Source organism: Spermophilus citellus (assembly GCF_964194105.1).
Source record: "Spermophilus citellus genome assembly, chromosome: 13".
Classification (NCBI taxonomy): Eukaryota; Metazoa; Chordata; class Mammalia; order Rodentia; family Sciuridae; genus Spermophilus; species Spermophilus citellus.
The window spans coordinates 52,555,817-52,573,927 of NC_138193.1; the positions used below are offsets into that span (position 1 = coordinate 52,555,817).

Below are 18,111 nucleotides of genomic sequence, written 5' to 3' on the forward strand. Positions count from 1 at the left end.
TATCCCCAGATGAAAGCTTGTGGTACAGAAGGAGGAAGTGAATGGGATGACCCACTTGAGATAGCACCAAAAGAACAGAGATGACTTCATGCTCCTGGAAGAAGGCAGTAGGCCGAGAAAAAAACACTGAATAATTAAAAGTGAATTGGGACACACCTTTAGTGTCAGTACCTCTCAAATTCCATTTTCTCCTCCCCTTTCCCAGAACCACTAGATATTTTACTTAGCCTATTTATGTGATGCTTGATCAAACAGATCACTCTAGAACACAACAAAATAAGTTGTTATTTTACTGCAGAGGAAATATATCCCAAAATATTTGTTAAATAACACAATTCCAGACAAAATCATTCATCAGGGTTTGTGAGTCTCACTGTCTGTTCAGATGTAGTGAGATGTCCCCCACCCTTGTAATAAGCTCCCTTAATATTCCCATAAAAAGGAAAACCCAAAAGGTTTCTAGATGGCTTCCAAATTTCTGCATAGATGCCCTCATTTAGTTCAAAGGTAGATTATAAACAAGTTGGCAGATAAATTATAAGATAGCTTAAAAGAAAAAAAGGTTAACACTTGGTGAATGCAGAAAGAAGGACATATGGGTGCTCCTCATACCATTCTTTTGACTTAATTTTTGAGTTAGTTGCTTTACTGAGATTATGCTCCTTTCCAGATTTGCCTAAAAAATATAATCAATTATTTCTTTTTAAACCAGAAATAAAAAATCAATTCTTCCCCAGGTGTTGCTACCTTCCTATTCTGTCTTAAAAAACTTCCAAAGCTTTCCAGGAAGCTTAAATTAAGGGGCTACAGTACATTGATATAGTTTTATAATTCTCAGAAGGTGTGTGAGCAAATTCTCATCGAAGGTCTGTGACGGTCACTGCTCTGTCCACAACAGTCACATGGGTACAGCTCTGCAACAGGAAAAAAGAAAGGTGAAGTCCTAGAAAATTCTGAAATGTCACTTTTCAAAACCCTTTATTTAAAATACTCATTCAAGGCCATGATTTCCTAGTCTGGAGACCAGACTACCACTTAAGTGGCGGTTACGGTAACAGGTCTGGGAATCAGCACTACTCATAGACTGAATTAAGGTCTGTCCATATATCTTGTTTATTTTTCAAATGTCCATTTGAAGAAAAAACATTTATTTAAAAACATTAGTGAATTTTTTGGTTATTATGCCAATCAGATAATAAAGTACACCTATTATTACATGGGGGAATACACACTTGTGACATGTGAGTCTTTATAACTGGAAACCTGTACATTGGTCCCTGTTTTTTTTTTTTTTTCCTGATGGTGCAGTTTCTATTTCAACCTCCCAGAACTTAGATATTTATTATGTTCCAAGGCAGACTGATCTATTTTTTAACAGATTGGTCTGAAAGTTCTTCCTCAAGGAGAATGGAGGAAGGAGGAGAGATGGGAAAAGGATCTGAAATCAAATTCCATGCATATATGATTTTATTGGGATAAACCCAACTACTATATTTAACTCTCTAATTAAAAAAGAAAAAGCACTTCCTCATATTCAGTTGAAGACTTGTCATTCCATGAGGTCTTAGTCTTAGTGCTGGGAGTGGTATAAAGAACTCCCTATATCTTTTTTATTTATTGGCTTTTCTATCACTGCAGATCTTCCTGTGGTTTCTCTTCCAAACATCCCCAGTTCCTTTTAGTGACAAGGTTCTGAGTCCCTTTTTAATATTGTCTTTTTTTTCCACTCTGAGCCCAAAAGAAATAGTAATACTCCAGGCCAGTGTGGAATAAAAAACACTATCACATTAGATATGAGGGGCAAATTGAAACAAACTGATTTAAGATCATCATCTAAGCTTGTTATTCACAGGACACAACTTTGGGGGAAATTAAAACAACTTCTGAGGAAGGATATAAAATACCTATTATCTAAGCAAAATTCTAGATCAAATATAGTTAATTTATCTATCTTAGGTGCTTTTTTCCTTTGCATTCAAATCTCTTACCAAAGTATAGGGTTGGCAATTGGTGAAGAACAAAACTAACATTTAATTAGCCAGTACTGTTTTAGATACTTTCTGTACATTACTTCTTTTGTGTATGTGTGGGGATTGAACCCAGGGTTTCATGCCTGATAAATACATGTTCTACTACTAAGCTATACTTCCAGTACCTACTTTATTTAATTATCTCAATAACCTTATAAAGCATGTTTTATTATTATCCTCACTTTACAGATAAGAAAGATGAGACCCAGGAAGGGTAAGTAGCCTCAAAGACACACAGTCATTATGTGGCAGAGCTAAGATTCAAATCTGTTTAGATCCCACAGTGCTTCTCATGTCTGTCCTTATTACAGAGATCTGAAAAGAGAAGTGACAAAGCAGATCTTCCAGGTGGGCCAGACAGGACCATGCACCTTCCTTGCCTGCAGTACAGCTCTAATTTTTTCTAACAGGATACATACACAAAACAGAGGTGGATCCTTGCTGTGGGGATGAAATCCTTTCTGGCGACATGAAGAAATCTCTTCTAGCCCATGGTCAGTTAATTTAAAGAATCCAGTTCTAAAATAAAAAGGGCAGGTTTAGAGGCAAGCAAAGGACCAGGCATGCACTCTCACACACAGTAGAACAGAGGTCATTTTGAGACAGGTTCCATAGTATGCTGGCTTACAAGTCTCTTCTCTGGTGAATGAATCATACTTAGGGAATGATTCATCACTGCTACCACACTGGTTTTGCTGGGACAACTCATAGTAAACAACAGGTTTTGGAATGAAAAAGAAGTAACACTCTGATATAATGAGTTTGATGTTGAACTTCTGTGTGTCTGTATGGAACCAGGGATGGTACCCAGGGCCTCACACATGCCATGCAAGTGCTCAACCACTGAGCTCTATCCGCTTAGCATATATTTGAAATTCTTTAATCTCAACTCACTCAACTCTTGGAATGCTTATCACTTCAAGTCAAACACCCTTAAGTTTCTTGTGGACTTTTTCTTCTTCTTCTTATTTTTTTTTTTGGTACTGGAGATTGAACCCAGGTGTGCTTTATCACTGAGCTATATCTCCAGCCCTTTTCATTTTTTATTTTGAGACAGGATCTCACTAAGTTGCTGAGAGTCAATCCTCCTGCCTCAGCCTCCCAAATTGCCGGGATTATAGGCATGTGCTACTGCATCTGGCTCTTCTGATTTTCTCTTATAAAAGCAACAAAACTGTTGCTTATATATCTTTTAAAACAAGCATGTGTATTATAGGTTTATCAGAATAGACTTTTAGAAAGCAGCCAATTACTGCTACAATCTAGATATTTTATAAAGAAGAAGTCTCCAGTATAAAGACCTTATGCTGAGTCTTTCTTTGCTACTGCCTCCCTATAACACCCAGAACCAAGTCCTGTGTACTCACTCCTGAAACTTGGGGGAGCAGACAATAGCTATTGACTCTGGCAGCATCATCTGGTAGGAACAGTGAGTGTGTAGGTCGACACTGGAGAGAAAGGCGGTCTGTGTGGGATGGGTCTGAGAAGAGAAAACAAGCCAGAGAACTTTTGGTGAGGATGGGCAGTCACGCCTGGTCCATGAAGAAAGGTATGGCCAAGGCAGGACATCTCAACAATTGGCCCTAACATCCTTTTCAAGTAAAAAGCTGTTTACAACCATGAAAGGTACACTTGAATTTCATACAAAGTAAGGACACTTCTTCCAGCCTTGTAAACAAATAAATATAATAAAGTATGTGAAGAGACTCATAATTTCTTTTTTGTTATTATTAAAAGATTTCTTATACAATATGGTGACTGCATAGTTCACTTTCTTCCTCTTCTTTTTTTTCAGAGCTGAGAATTGAACCCAGGGCCATGCATATGTTGGAGAAGTGTTCTGCCACTGGGCTAAATCTCCAACCCCAAACAATATGATTTTTTTTTGTTGTTGTTACAGTGCTGGGAATTGAACCTAGGACCTTACCTAGAGCTAGGCAAACACTCTCCCAAGGACCCATATACCTAGGGTGACTACATAGTTAAAAACAATGTATTATATACTATAAAATTGGTAAAGATTTATTTTTCCATTGGGATGGAACCCAGGGGTGCTCTACCATTGAGCTACATCCCAAGCCCTTTTCATTTTGACATAGGATCTCACTAAGTTGTTGAGGGTCTAAGTTGTTGATGCTGCCCTTGATCCTGTGATCTTCCTTTCTTAGTTCCTGAGTAGGTGGAATTGCAGGTGTACTACCACCATGCCCAGCTGCTAAAGAAATATTTTTACATGTTCTTACCATAGAAAAATGATAAAGATGCCTATGTTACTCAGCTTGATTTAACATTCTATATTTAAAACATGTTGTACATCGTATTTATAAATATATGATTTTATTTGTTAATAAAAATAAAAAGAAACATATACTTCTATTGCACAGTTTCATTTATTTACTTATTTATCTGTCTGTTTATTTATTTATTTATATTTTTGGGGGGTACTGGGGATTGAACTCAGGGGCACTTGACCCTGAGCCACATCCCCAGCCCTATTTTGTATTTTTTTATAGACAAGGTCTCACCGAATTGCTTAGTGCCTCGCTGTTTCTGAGGTTAGCTTTGAACTCATGATCCTCCTGTCTCAGCTTCCTAAGCTGCTGGGATTATAGGTATGTGCTGCTGTGCCCAGCCTATTATATGGTTTTAGAAAACAAGAAATAAGCTGGATGCAGTGGCACACACCTGTAATCCCAGCAGCTGGAGAGGCTGAGGCAGGAGGATTACAAGTTCAAAGCCAGCCTCAGCAACTTAGCGAGGCCCTAAGCAACTCAGCAAGACCCTGTCTCTAAATAAAGTACAAAAAAGGGCCGGGGATGTGGCTCAATGGTTAAGCACCCCTGGGTTTAATCACCAGTACCAATAAAATAAAATAGCTTATAGAAAAAAGAGAAATAAGCAAAATTTTGAATTTGGAAGAGTTGTCTATAAGTGAGGAATACAGTGAGAGAGGCGAAGGGGATAAAAGTGACTAAGAAAATAGAACAACTATTAGATCTGGTCTGTCTCTGCATAATGACAACTAAATAGGTGGGGATTTTTCTTGAGAGCAATTGTAGGGAAAATCTCACTTCAGTGTCATGTATTCTACTGTATCAGAGATGCCCTCATTAGACTGTGAAGAACCACAATTTGGAATTCTTTGGAGGGTCTGATAGGTAGAGTGATTTTTACCCAACAGAAAGAAATGCAGTGTTAAACCCAGGCAAGTACATACACCGCTTTACCTCACAGATATAAACAACATAGGAAATAAGCTAGCACATTTCATTTAATTCACCCATAGGACCTTTGCAGGAAGAGAGGTCTGGGAGAGTAATGCAGAATGGAGTTAATATTAAGCTGAATACAGAGACTTGAAACTTTTTCACTTCCTGTTTGAAGAGAGTGAAGGTGTTAAGCAGCCTGAACATTCATGATGGGGTTGGGGGGTGGAGGGGTGGTAGGCAGACAAAAAGAAGGGAAGAAAAGAATGGGAAAAACTTTTCTCTGGACTATTTATAATGGAAACTTTTATTCCACTGGTTCATGAGGTCCAATGGGTTCTGGAATTCCTGGTGGCTGGCCAGCTGTAGGCTGTAAGCTGTGGAGCTTGGGGGAGGGGAGTATCAAAGCAAAGGGCGAATAGGAAATCACTTAATTAGTGGGGTATGGAGAGGGCAGAGGGCAGAGCTCAAAACTTCTATCTGGGATATCATAGGGGAAACATACTGATCTACACTGTTAAATTCTAAAGACCATTGCACAGAGGGAGAATTGAATTATGAGTTCAGAATGGATAAGGCAGAAGTCAATGTTGTGCCATGTTCTAATTACAGAAGTTTGGACCTCTCTAAAGGAAATCCAGATCTAGGTCCCAGGTTTCCCTGGAGTTGGTGTGGGCAGGCCAGGGGACTGGTGTGGTGAGCCATGTGGGGAGCCCCATTGTGGTCCAAGACACCGGGAAACTGGCTAAGAGACCCGCATCAGGCATGTAGCAGGACATTCAGACCCTTACTCTGGATTTAGCAGGTATGGAGTCCAGGAAGGAGATCTCCAACATAGGTGTGGCAGGTGTCAGGGCTGTGGAGTCACATGATATTAATGTATGTGTGTGTGAAAGAGCATGGACATTGATATTAGGACACAGAGCTGCATGAGGCCTGCATTGGGGACTCTAGTGCATCAGGAGCTGTATCTTACACATGAGACCAAGAGACAGGTTCACGGTCATAGGCATTGGGGATATGGAGATGAAAGAAGAGACCTCATTGTGGAAATTGCAGGTGAAGAGACTAGCATTTTGGGAGTTGGGGGTGTGGATCCCAGCATATATTGTGTCTCAGACATGGCAGATGGGAAGATTATTACAGGTGTCCCAGTAACTGCCTCTCTCTGGAATAAAGACAAGAGGGGAGACCACTGTGGCTATCATGAGATGAATGGGGATGACTGAGGCTACCTGTAGTGTAATAATCACAGGCCTAGCAGGACAGAAGACCCAAAAAGGCATCTGTGCCTCAGGCTTGAAGACAAGGGAGGAGACTATTTGCTGATATTTCCTGCTCTGACCTCCTGTTTTTGAACCAAACAGGAAGGATTCAAGAATTCTAATGTTGGATTCACCTGGGACCTGAAGAACTGAAGCTTGAAGCTGTTGGTGAAGTCATCTTGGGCATCCACTGACAAGGTAGGTGGGTTCTTCTACAACTGTGAATGGAAGGAGAGTGAATTTCTCCTTTTTATCATTAAGAAGTGTGAGCATCTCCCTGGACAACTTAGGTTTCAGTTGTTATAGACTCATAAGTTCTAACTGACCATCAAGGCCTATTTGGCTTCTGGTGAGCTCTCTCTAATCATGGAGAATCACTCATTTTGAAACAGAGGGCACATGCTGCCCAATATTTCAACATGATAGAAATCAAGGACTTAATAAGCCACAAGTAGATGAATGATTCTTCCCGAAAGGTGTTAAAAGGTCACATGTCAATCTGAAGTTCAATGGACAGTCATTCTGAGGTTAAAGCATCACCCAAGAAAGATATAGGAGGTAGGAAGCTACTCAGATTCCAGGGGCTAGCTAAATTAGGCAAAGGAGCCTGTGCTATTTAGGAGAAGATGTTGAAATTTGAGGTAATGAGTTCAAGTAATATTTAAATGTTCATTCACTTTATTTCATTTGTTACCAACTATTTCATGTTTTATTAAGCATATTTCTTGTATATAAAATAGACAACTATATAATGACATGTTCATCTTAGAGGGGGTATGGTCTTAGGTAACAAAATTAGAAAAAGAAAAGGACACCAACCTCCACTGACAGAAAATAAGTGGAATCAACTAGTATATTCAAATGTGCTGTGCAAAAACTGAATCTCTTGAAGAGCTTGTCAAAAGCATAGACTCCCACACCCCACCCCTGGAAATATCCATCATGAGAGTGAACACTTTTTGAAAGCTCACTAAATGATACTTATGTGTAGCCTCCTGTTCTTGAACCAGAAGAATCACTCCACAGAAGACCATGATGAGCTCACTGGGGTTGGAGGTCTTTTGGGCAGGGTCCTCAAAAGGCATGGAAGAACTTTGGTGACTACAAGGGGAAAAAAAAGTTTCTATCTGATAATAATATAATTCTTTAGACTGCTAGGGAGCAATAGCCTGTGTCAATACCATTCATTTCCCGGTTAGTGCCCAGGATTCTAATTGGAAGCAAACTAGGCCTACACAATCGAGCTCCCAAATTTAAAGTTGGGTAGCTTGAAAGATTATAAAGGGACATAAGGACAGAGCAGGGGCTTAATAAATAACTGTAAAATTAAAAAAAAAAATAAAAAACCTTACCTTGGTCCCCTGGTCCCTCTAGTTCTAAGCAAGTTCCCTCAACAATAGCTATGTTCATGGTGTCTACCCTGCTGGGGAGAGAGGAAAGCCTTTTCATGAAACAATGTGCCAAAGGAGCAAAATGAACAAGGAGAGTGAATGCCAACGGCAGCCTCAGCACCTAGATGAGAGCAGAGTGGCCACATGGGAGGGCCAGTAAGGGTTAAGAAGGACTGAGACAAGAAGAGAAGGAGCATCTTCATATGGGATCTCCAATAGCTGGAGATCAACATGTGACTATGAAATGTTTTTGACCAGGGAAGCTGTTTTACAGTTAACAAGGTAAAGAAGAAAAAAATGATCTTTTGCATTCCCCTCTTGAAATTTTAAGATCTGAGCAAACCTTATAGTCTGCTTTTTTGTTGTTTTTAATCCTAAACTAGGAAGAAATGGTGCAGAAATATCATGGGAGGTGGGAGGAGCTGAACTACTATCAATTTCATGAAGTCTAAATAGTAATCATCACAAACTTTCCCCAATTTACTCCTGTTTCTAAATCTACCTCTCTCTCCCTCCTGCCCTGCAGTAGACCTAGACTCCAAACCTTATGGAAATCAATTTTTTACCTGCCTAAAAAGTTCCCTTGATTGGCCCAAATATCATTTCAAAAATCTCTCCATATATCCATCTCTCTTCCTTCAAGTCTGTCTTGGAGGAATGGATGCTTTCTACCTCACAGGAAGATGAACCTCCCTTTGTACTTCAGATTTGATATTTTCCTATTGTCATAATACCTTGGCTCTCTTGTCCTTTTAACTCTATTCCTTTGGCTCACTGGTTATAAGAACATATTCAGATAACTAAAATGAGAATTGTAGAATAAATTGTAGAATGTGAATAAACTTTCAGAGAGTAGAGCAAAAGAAGCAAGACATAAAAAACACATATAATTCTGTTTACAAAAAGGACAAAACCAGGCAAAGCTAAACTATAATGTTTCAGGATACACATTTAGGTGGTAAATTACAAAGAAAGCAAAGAAGGGGTGATGAGAAAACTCAGGAGAAGGCTCACCTTTTCCAGGGAGGAAGTGTGACTGGGTAGGAGCAGGCTCCTGGCAACATCCTATTTCCTATCTTAGGTAGTATGTGTACAAAGATGTTTACTTTATGATTCATTATAGTGTACATTCAGCTTAGGTACACTTATAAATGTATTATATTTAAAAATCTAAAGCTTTTGAAAAAACAAAATCAAAACACATTTAAGCCTTTTCATACTAAACAATCAAGAAAACATTCTCTAAGTCCACTTTTGCCATAAGCCACCATTCCATTTCTCTTCCTCCTGTAGAGCTAAGCTCCTCAGAATGGTCATGTCCATTTCACTATTGCCACAACCTCAATCCCCATGACTTCTTAAACCTCATAGTCTACTCCCACCAAGGTCTAAAATCCACTAAACTGGGTCTTCAACAACTTCACCAAATCCAAAAGGCTGATACAAATCTTCACCATGCTGGGGCTTTCTAGAGTATGTGGTCGGGTTAGTAGCCTGAAATTTCTTTTTATAATATCCCTCCTTCTGTGGATCTTGTATCCTAACAGGAACCTGACTTTCTCACACATCTCTTTGTCTCATTTTTCACTATCAACTAATTTCTCTGCTCCTCTCAGAAGCCTGTGAATCTCTTCTTGTTCTCAATTCTCCTTATCTTCCAAGGCTAGCTCAATGTAGAAGACTTTCAGATCCCTCTCCTGCTTTGATTTTGCTCCTGAGTACCTGCCTCCAACTACATGATGACTACCTCCAACCATCTGGTGTCTCACAAGTACCTTAATTCAACCTGCTCAGAATTGAAACCCACTTCCAAAAATTAGTCCTCCTTCTGGATCCCCTGTGTCTGTTTATGAGATGATCACTGCCACCCCCATGAGCCAGGATCAAAATCTCTGAGTCATCACTGGCTCTTACTCATTATCCTCTATTACTCATTTCCCAAATCCTCTGAATTCATCTCCTCCTTCCCAAACATACTGCCATCACCCCAGCTCTCATCTTATTAGATTTTATCAACGCACTAACCTCTTAAATGATCTCCCCACTTAACCTACTTTAAAACTACCTTTATGTTAAGTTTTCTAAAGTATGGTTTTGATCCTATCACTACTCTGCTCAAAAACCTTTAAGAGTTCTCCACTTACTAAAAGCAGAACCACTTTTCCTATCCACCCAAGATCCTCAAGAACACAGCTCCAATGTAGCAGATTAAAGCATACCTACCACCATTTCCTGACATGAACCATATATCCCAACAAACTGTACCCTTAGTGCTCTAGGAACACAGTCTACCTATTCTTAATGCTGTCCCCATCACATGAAACTGTCTTTGGCCCATCTTGCCAAAATTCTCTTAAATCATACGAGGTAGGATCCCTCCTGCCTCTGAATTCCATGGTGCCCTGTTAGTACCTCTCGAGGCCCTCAGCACACTCTACCTCATGTGAAGAGTTGTTCATTGTCTATTTCTATCATCTCTTGTATGAGACTAAAATCATATCTTACATAAATGTGTATTCCTGGGCAGACAGGGGACATGTTTTCCATCCCTCATCTACTACAATGAGGGGGAAGACTACACATAAACAAGTAAGTCAGTATTTACTTCTGTAATTGGATTAAAGGAAGATCAAAGGCACATGGGACTGCCTTGTAGGTCACTATTTCTCTAGTTCTGAATTTCAAGTATGTTCAATCTTCTCAAATCCAGAAATATGCCAATTTAATTGTCTATAACTCATGCATGTCACACAATATGAAAAGCAGCTTGGTATGTGAAAGTGAGGGATTGAAAACAATAGAAAGAAAAATTGAGAAATAATCTTTATGCAAGAAATTATATTTTATCTGAAAGTTATAAGAAGTATACCCAAGATATGCAAACACTTGAAAAACTATATTGGAGGCACTTATGGTTTACATGAAGGTACATGGTGCATAATAAAGACTACAGGCTATAAATAAAAAGTTAAAAAATCACTAAGTAGTACTCAAAAATCAATGGTAGACTACAATCAGTAAAGTATACTAAGAACTGTATCCAAAGGAGAGAAAAAGAATAAATAACCTAGATATAATCCATTCAAAGAAAGAAACAAGCAGTGTCTATAACAAAGAGAAGAGGAGAACCCTCAGTGAGCTCAGATTTGCTTACATGAATCCAGCCCAGTGTGATGAGACCCTGCTGATCCTGTATGAGGAAAAGTTCTTCTTCATTCTCCGTGTTGCAATAATCAGACCCAGCACTTTGCTTGGGGATGAGAACGTGGGTAATGGTAAATTCATTCCTCATCTGCCAAAGGAAAAATAGCTTGTCACAATTCTTGGGCACTCCTGCAACCCCACACATTGGAAAGTCAAACTTCTATACAAGCAAAGGTACTTCCCACCACAGCATGAGTCTCCTTCATGTTCCCTGAATCCCTCACCTCAGTGGTTCACAACCTTGGCTGCTAATGTGCATTTCTGGGGGGCTCTGTGAAGCCAGAGATGCTGAGATCAACCCCAGGTCCCCCTCTGATGCATAGCATGGGTAACTGCCACAGCCCTGTTGAAGTGCACTCGTGGTTCTTGAAAAGCTCCAGGTGGAGTACCATTCTCTTCCTTTGCTTATGTCTAAAGCAGTTTCTCTCCACTGTTAAGTCCTTCTCATTAAGACTCAGGTTAAGTTTGTTCCACTTCCTTCATGGATTCATTCAGCAGTTAGTAATGGGTTCTTTAAGCACCTCTATTCATTGATCTTTCCTCCTCAAAATTCCTAGTGATTGTATGGTACATAGTATCAGAATGCTATTTATCTTTTATTGTATATCTCCCATCTCTCCAGAGTGATTGGATACTTTTTGTGGACATGTACTCTGTGCCTTACATATATTTTATATTCCTAGGGCCTATCAAAAAGTAGGTGCTTAAAACATAGTGATATAGGTAGTAGCTAGATTTTCCTACTAACTTTAGTTAGCTATTTCTAACTATAATACTAATCAGTTCAATTCAAAGGACTCTGAAAAGCAACCAAATACAGAGTCAACAGATCCAAAGTGACTATAGTATATAAGTTCATGGTTCCTTTCTTGGAGGATTTGATGTAAAGAGACACTGGCCCTGAATAGCTTCTCTGAGAGTCATGGGAGGTCAAAGAAAAATAAACAGTCTCAGTTCAAAGAGTTTTTTTTTTTTTTTTTTTTTTTTACCAGTTTTCCACAGAGAATTCCACATGTTTCTACTCCCCGAGCAGTGTTGGCACTGGCTAACTGGAGAAACTGTGGACATAGCCTCCCAGGCACCACCACATGGCGCAATCCATCGATTGTAGGAACTGTAATCGAGAAGGGAACATGTCTGAGACCATGAAGCTGAATCATTCCAAGCAAACCTCACAGCTGCTAGCATTGGGAGAGCAATGCTAAGTCACTGGAATCCCTGCAACTTTAGACACTGAGTGGGCATCTCACTCTAATGGCATAAAAAAAGTATTGTAAAGTCTCATCTCTACCCTGTGGCCACAGCTCATTAGGAGATGCGATGGTTAATTACAGGTGTCAGCTTGACTGCATTAAGGAATACCTATAGGGTAAAGAATTATTTATGGTTGTGACTTTCATGGGGTTTCTGAAGGAAAATGATGTGTGGTTCTATAGACTGGGGAAGATCTGCCTTCAATATGGGTGAGCATCGTGCAATCAGCTTGGGGCCCAGATAGAAACACAAAAATGGCAGAAGTAAGGCACTCTTCTTTTCCTGCCCCTGGGAAATAAAAACTGGCTTTCTAGGCTTTGAACTCCAAGACTTGTACCAGTGGCTCTTAGATTCTCATAATTCCCAGACTGAGAAATATGCCATTAGGTTTCCTGATTCTGAGGCTTTTGGATGTTGACTAAGCCACATGATCAGCATTCCAGGGTCTCCATCTTACAAAAAGGCTTTTGTGGGACTTCTCAACCTCCATAGTCATATGAGCCAAGTCCCCTAAGAACTGTGAGACCATGTGATCTCTGTCTAGATTTCAAAATATGTTTCAGATAGCTTGAGGGTCTGGACAGAGACATTACACAGGAGCAGGGTCATCAAAAAGAGTCCCCTGTAGGGCAATGCCTATTAGATCTGTAGGAGTGGAGCAGCTCCTCAAGCACCTAGAACCATAGAGCCATCAGCCCATAACTCCAGTCTGTACAAGATGAGGACAAAAGACCCTAACTCCTATGAGAGCTGCTGGGTGAAATGAATCCAGCAAAAATATAGCAATGAGCTGTCTGAGGTCTTGAGGGGTCCAATCCTTGTCCTAGTGTGTCCAGGATGCAGGACAGGGAATCAAAAGAGATTGTCTACAACTTTTCAACTTAATGTTGTTTTTCCTTTGTTTGTATGTGCCCAAGCTGGCCTTGAACTTGGGAATCCTCTCACCTCAGCCTCCCACATAGTGGGATTATAGGCATGCACTACCAAGCCTGCTCCAATCACTCCATTCTTCATTTGTTTCTCCCTTGACTGTCCTATACCTGTTCCACTCTTATATTTTGGAAGCATGTAACTTATTCACTTCACAGGCTCACAGCTGGAAAATGATGAATTGTGCCTTGAGTCTCACCGATATCTGATTTAGAGAAAACTTTGGACATTTGAGTTGATGCCCTTGATACTTTAGGAAAAGAGTAGGCTTTAATTATTCAAGGTAAGTTCAAAAACATTTCTAAGATATTTAGGAATTTTCTGTCAGAATCCAAGAAAAAGATTAAAAAATAACCCCCCCATTCAACTGAACATTTTATTTTTTATCTCTCTTTGAACTCATAAGAATATCAAAGTATGATTTTCAAAGAAGCATACAATGATGTATATATTGTCTTGATAATATAACCTGACTTAGGTAGTTACTTACTTCTGAATTTAGTCTTTTAGAAGAAAGTTTAAATGCCAAACCCCACCCTGATGAAATAACAAAAAACTTAAGTCTGATCCCTCTAAAAAGACATGAACAAAGTAGCTCATAAAACTGCTTCAGGATGTCAAGAATGGACCCAGTTCCTGAGCACCATGGAGAAACCCCATGAGAAAGTCAGCAAGTTAAGGTTAGGGAGCAACTTTCATAGCCATATTTTCATATTAAGGAAAAAAGTTAAAAAGTATATTCTGTTTCTGCACATTGAACAGAAAGGTCTGAACTGCCAGAGAGGTGACAACAACAGACCAGGGGATACCGTCATTTGGTAGTCTGATGATGACATCTAAGGATGATGAATTAAGATCTGGCACAGTCCCTTCCCTTCAATTCAATAAATTCACTTACTAAATGCATACCAAGTAGACACTGTGCTTAGCCTACACAGGGAACACAAATGTGAATTAGACTCAAGCAAGACTCAGGTCCTAACTTTCAGGAAGTGAAATCTAGTTATTGACAAATGACTACATGATCAGGTAAATGATCTAAATTGTATTAGAGATAAAAAGAGCTCTGGGAGTTTTACAGAGAACAGAATCAATCTGATTGAAGGGAGAGGAACTGGAAAGACTTCAAGAAAAGCAGGAAGGCAGAAACAGAGAGTAGGTAGAAGGCAAATGTTAACAAACCTCTTTAGGAAGGCAGTGCAGGGAATGGCCTGGGAACATGACAGTTCAATTTCCCCAAACTTAGAATACGTAGGAAAGAACAGTAGTGGGAGATAAGCCTGCCAGAAAAATGGGGGTGGATGTCAAAAGGTCAGGGCTCAGAGCCCAGCCCTCCTTCCCTTCTTACATTGTACCTGTAAATGGGTTTTTAGCAAAGCTGACTTCTTTAAATGACTACTTGAAAGTTGATTCTGGCCTTCCACAGATTCCTCTAATGATCAAGACATACTCATCAATTTACCCCATTATTATTTTCTTGATTGCCATTAAGGTGACAGGAGGAAAGACTGACCACTATACACAATATTTATCTTGACTAAATTCTTTAAGAATCAGAAATGCTTTCAGGGCAAGCACAATTCAGTAGCCTGTTTTTTTCTTATTTTTTAAAGTTAGTCACTGAATTGCACATGGTACTTATGTTTTAAGATTATTTTTTACAAAAAGCTAATGGTAGTTTCTAACTCACTGACCATTTTAAATCCCTTAAAAGCTGAGGGTTTGACTTTCAAGGATAGCACCAGTTTTTCAAAAAATTGACCTGGCTTCAGGTAAACTGTATGGTTTCAACAAATGCTTCTTTTACAAGATAGCCAGTGTGACAGAACACAGTATGGCAGTCCTTATTAAAGGAAGTTCTGTTTTTAGAGCTTGGTAAGTGGGATCACAGAGGCACTCCTAGGGTGAATCCCCCAGAAGGACACTGGGGTAGCAAAAAATGGAAGAAGACAACAGTAAATAGACTCACTACTTTCAGAGTTGCTCAGTGCTCCAGGTTTCAAGGACCTGTCCACCACTGGTGGCTTAGCTGGCCTTGTGGTTGTGTTACAGTCTGAAGGCTGTGTGGATGACACAGGCAAGGTAGGGAACCCATCTAAGGAGGGCTTCTCCAAGTCAGGCACCAGTGGGCCACCTAGGCCAGGGTCCACCTTTCCAAATTCCTGTACAATTTTCAGTCGCTCTTTTTCTAGCTCCTGGTTCCGGATCATTTCCTCAAAGGCATGGAACTGTTCCTGTTCCAGCTGTTGCTGCTTCTGCTGTGCTATCCTCTGTCTTTCCTTTTCCAATTCTTGCTGGATAGCCATATTCCGGGCAAATTCCTCTGCTTTCTTCTTCTACAAAGGGAGGAAAAGACTTAGGCTAACACTTCACACCTTAGAAGAAACTCTTCTCAGGGAAAGGGAGATTTCCAAAATGTACTTCTGTGCTGATCTGATTTTCCAACACAAGATCTATGCTTCCCTTGGTACCTCTATATTAACGGAATACAGTCCCCACCCCTTTCTACCCAGACACCATATACCTGTTTTCAAATAGAGTTAAAGTCCCAATCCTTTCAGTTTTAGGTGTAACCAAATGTGAAACAAACCTCCACATTCATCCTCCCTTAATGACTCTACCTATTTTCTTCTGTACTGAAATTTTGATGTTCCTAATTGTCTGTACCCAATAACTTGTATCATGTACAGTTCTGTTCTTTAACTGTGCCATGTAAATATCCTAAGTAAGGCTATAAAATAGAATCAAATCCAAACTTATACCTGCTATATCAGGGGTCTCCACTGAATTTCAACCCAAATGAAGTTTTTCTGGTGATCAGTTCCACGTAGAGTAACAATTAAAACTAATAAGAAATAATAAGTAAGCCAGGTTCAGTGGCGCATGCCTGTAATCCCAGCAGCTCAGGAAGCTGAGACAGGAGGGTTGCGAGTTCAAAGCCAGCCTCAGTAATGGTGAGGTGCTAAGGAACTCAGTGAGACCCTGTCTCTGAATAAAATACAAAAGAGGGCTGGGGATGTGGCTCAGTGGTCGAGTGTCCCTGAGTACAATGTCCAGTACCAAATTAAAAAAAAAGAAATAATAAGTAATAACCTCCTTCATTAAAGTTTTAAGTTACTCAGTGCCTTAGAAATACATACCTCATAGCTGTTCAAACCTCTGCTAATTTTCAACACTAGAGTCAAGAACAGAGCCTGGCAGACAACTACACAATAACATGGAAATGCTTGCAGTACGTATTCACATCTGAAATGACATCACTGTAGATCCCTGGCATTTCCCCAGAGGTTGAACTTTTTTTTTCTTTTTTGTGCTGGGGTTGGAACCCAGGGGTACTCCACCACTGAGCTACATCCCCATCCCTTTTTTATTTTGAGACAGGGTCTGCTAGGTTGCCAAGGTTGGCCACCAACTTGAAATCTTCCTGCCTCACCTCCTGAGTAGCTGGGATTAATTCTTAACAGGAATCATTTGAAGGCAGCTTGAATAATCAATGATTACAAACAGCTTTATGTTTAACCAAAGGTGAATCAAACCTCCAAATTCTATGATCTTTAAAACCTGTTTTGGTAAGAGTTTTCATTGTTTTTGATATTTGTGCCCGAGATATAGCAAACAGGCAATAGATTTTAATATCCCTCAAGTTACCCTCTTGGAAAAATAAACTAAATCTATGCTAGAATACTCTGTCTAATCATTTCTTTTTTGTTACTGACCTTTGCACCCCCAAAATGAACTATCACATTAAAATCACAATATCAGGGTATAGCCTAAGGAACCAAAATAATTTTCTTTTTCTATACATTTATATACTGACCTTTTCTTCATTATACTGTGTATATTCGTTGGTATATCGTTTTAACAGCTCTGCCTTCAGCTCTTCTGCTTTGGGAAATGCAATCTCCTTTAATTTCTGAGATATAAAACAGAAACTAAGAATTAGAACAATTCTAATGCCAGCCAGTAAGTAGAGAAAAAAGATTTAGGTCAAACTTGCGTGGCAACAATGTTCAAAAAAGCGATTTAAATACCTGCTAATATATCATACCTTCTACCTCATAACTGTTGTGATGAGATGGCCTTAGCACCTATCAGCCAGGTTTGACGCTAAGATGCAGAGACTACTACTTTTGTCTTAAAGTCAGTCTGTGCTGCTTTGAAGTTTTTTGATGGGCAACTATGAAAATGAAGACCCACCTTTACTGTATCTTTCTTTTCAGGAATGACAGCCGATTTATAATCTCGATGCTTAGGTAGTTTCTCAATAAAGAGCCTAAGGAAACAGATCAGAATTATCATGATTCAAGAATAATTTCCAAATATCCATAAGTCCCCAAAGTAATGCATTTCCTCTAACTTGCAGACACTGAATGAGAAGTTTCCAAAGGCACAGGGCATAGAGAACAGGCATACGTACCCAGACAGGGTAAGTGCCCTACCCATCTCCATGCTTGGAAAGCACAAAAAGCCTTTCCCTCTTCTTTCAAACCAGGCATGGGCAGCAAGCATCAGATTCTGTTACAATTTAGATATTAGGTGTCCCCCAAAAGCTCATGTGTGAGTCAATATAAGAAGGTTCAGTGGTGAAACGATTATGAGTGTTGTAACCTAATCAGTGAATTAATTCACTTATATGAAGTAAGTGGATGATAACTACAGGAGGTAGGGTGTGCTGGAGGAAATAGGTTACTTGAAGCATGTCTTGGGGTTTATATTTTGTCCTGGTGAGTGGAGATCTCTACTTTCTTGATGCCATGTCCTGAATTGCTTCCTCTATCACACCCTTCTGCCATGATGTTCTGCCTCAACTTGGGTGCAAAGCTATGGAATT

At 39.6% G+C, this 18,111-nt stretch overlaps 1 protein-coding gene across 3 annotated transcripts in view; it reads right to left on the reverse strand.

Moving 5' to 3' along the window:
* Nucleotides 1-276: 276 nt before the first annotated feature.
* The window catches only part of STAMBP (STAM binding protein), a 32,180-nt gene continuing 14,345 nt past the window's right edge, over nt 277-18,111 (reverse strand). For all 3 annotated transcript variants that reach the window (XM_081263900.1, XM_081263902.1, XM_081263901.1), the window contains exons 3-10: nt 17,478-17,553; nt 17,098-17,193; nt 15,250-15,616; nt 12,086-12,210; nt 11,047-11,184; nt 3,398-3,510; nt 2,450-2,549; nt 277-914 (exon numbers count right to left, since the gene is read on the reverse strand). In XM_081263900.1, coding sequence (XP_081120026.1) covers nt 858-914; nt 2,450-2,549; nt 3,398-3,510; nt 11,047-11,184; nt 12,086-12,210; nt 15,250-15,616; nt 17,098-17,193; nt 17,478-17,553 — 1,072 coding nt within the window. In that variant the 3' untranslated portion in view covers nt 277-857. The remainder of the gene's footprint in view (nt 915-2,449; nt 2,550-3,397; nt 3,511-11,046; nt 11,185-12,085; nt 12,211-15,249; nt 15,617-17,097; nt 17,194-17,477; nt 17,554-18,111) is intronic.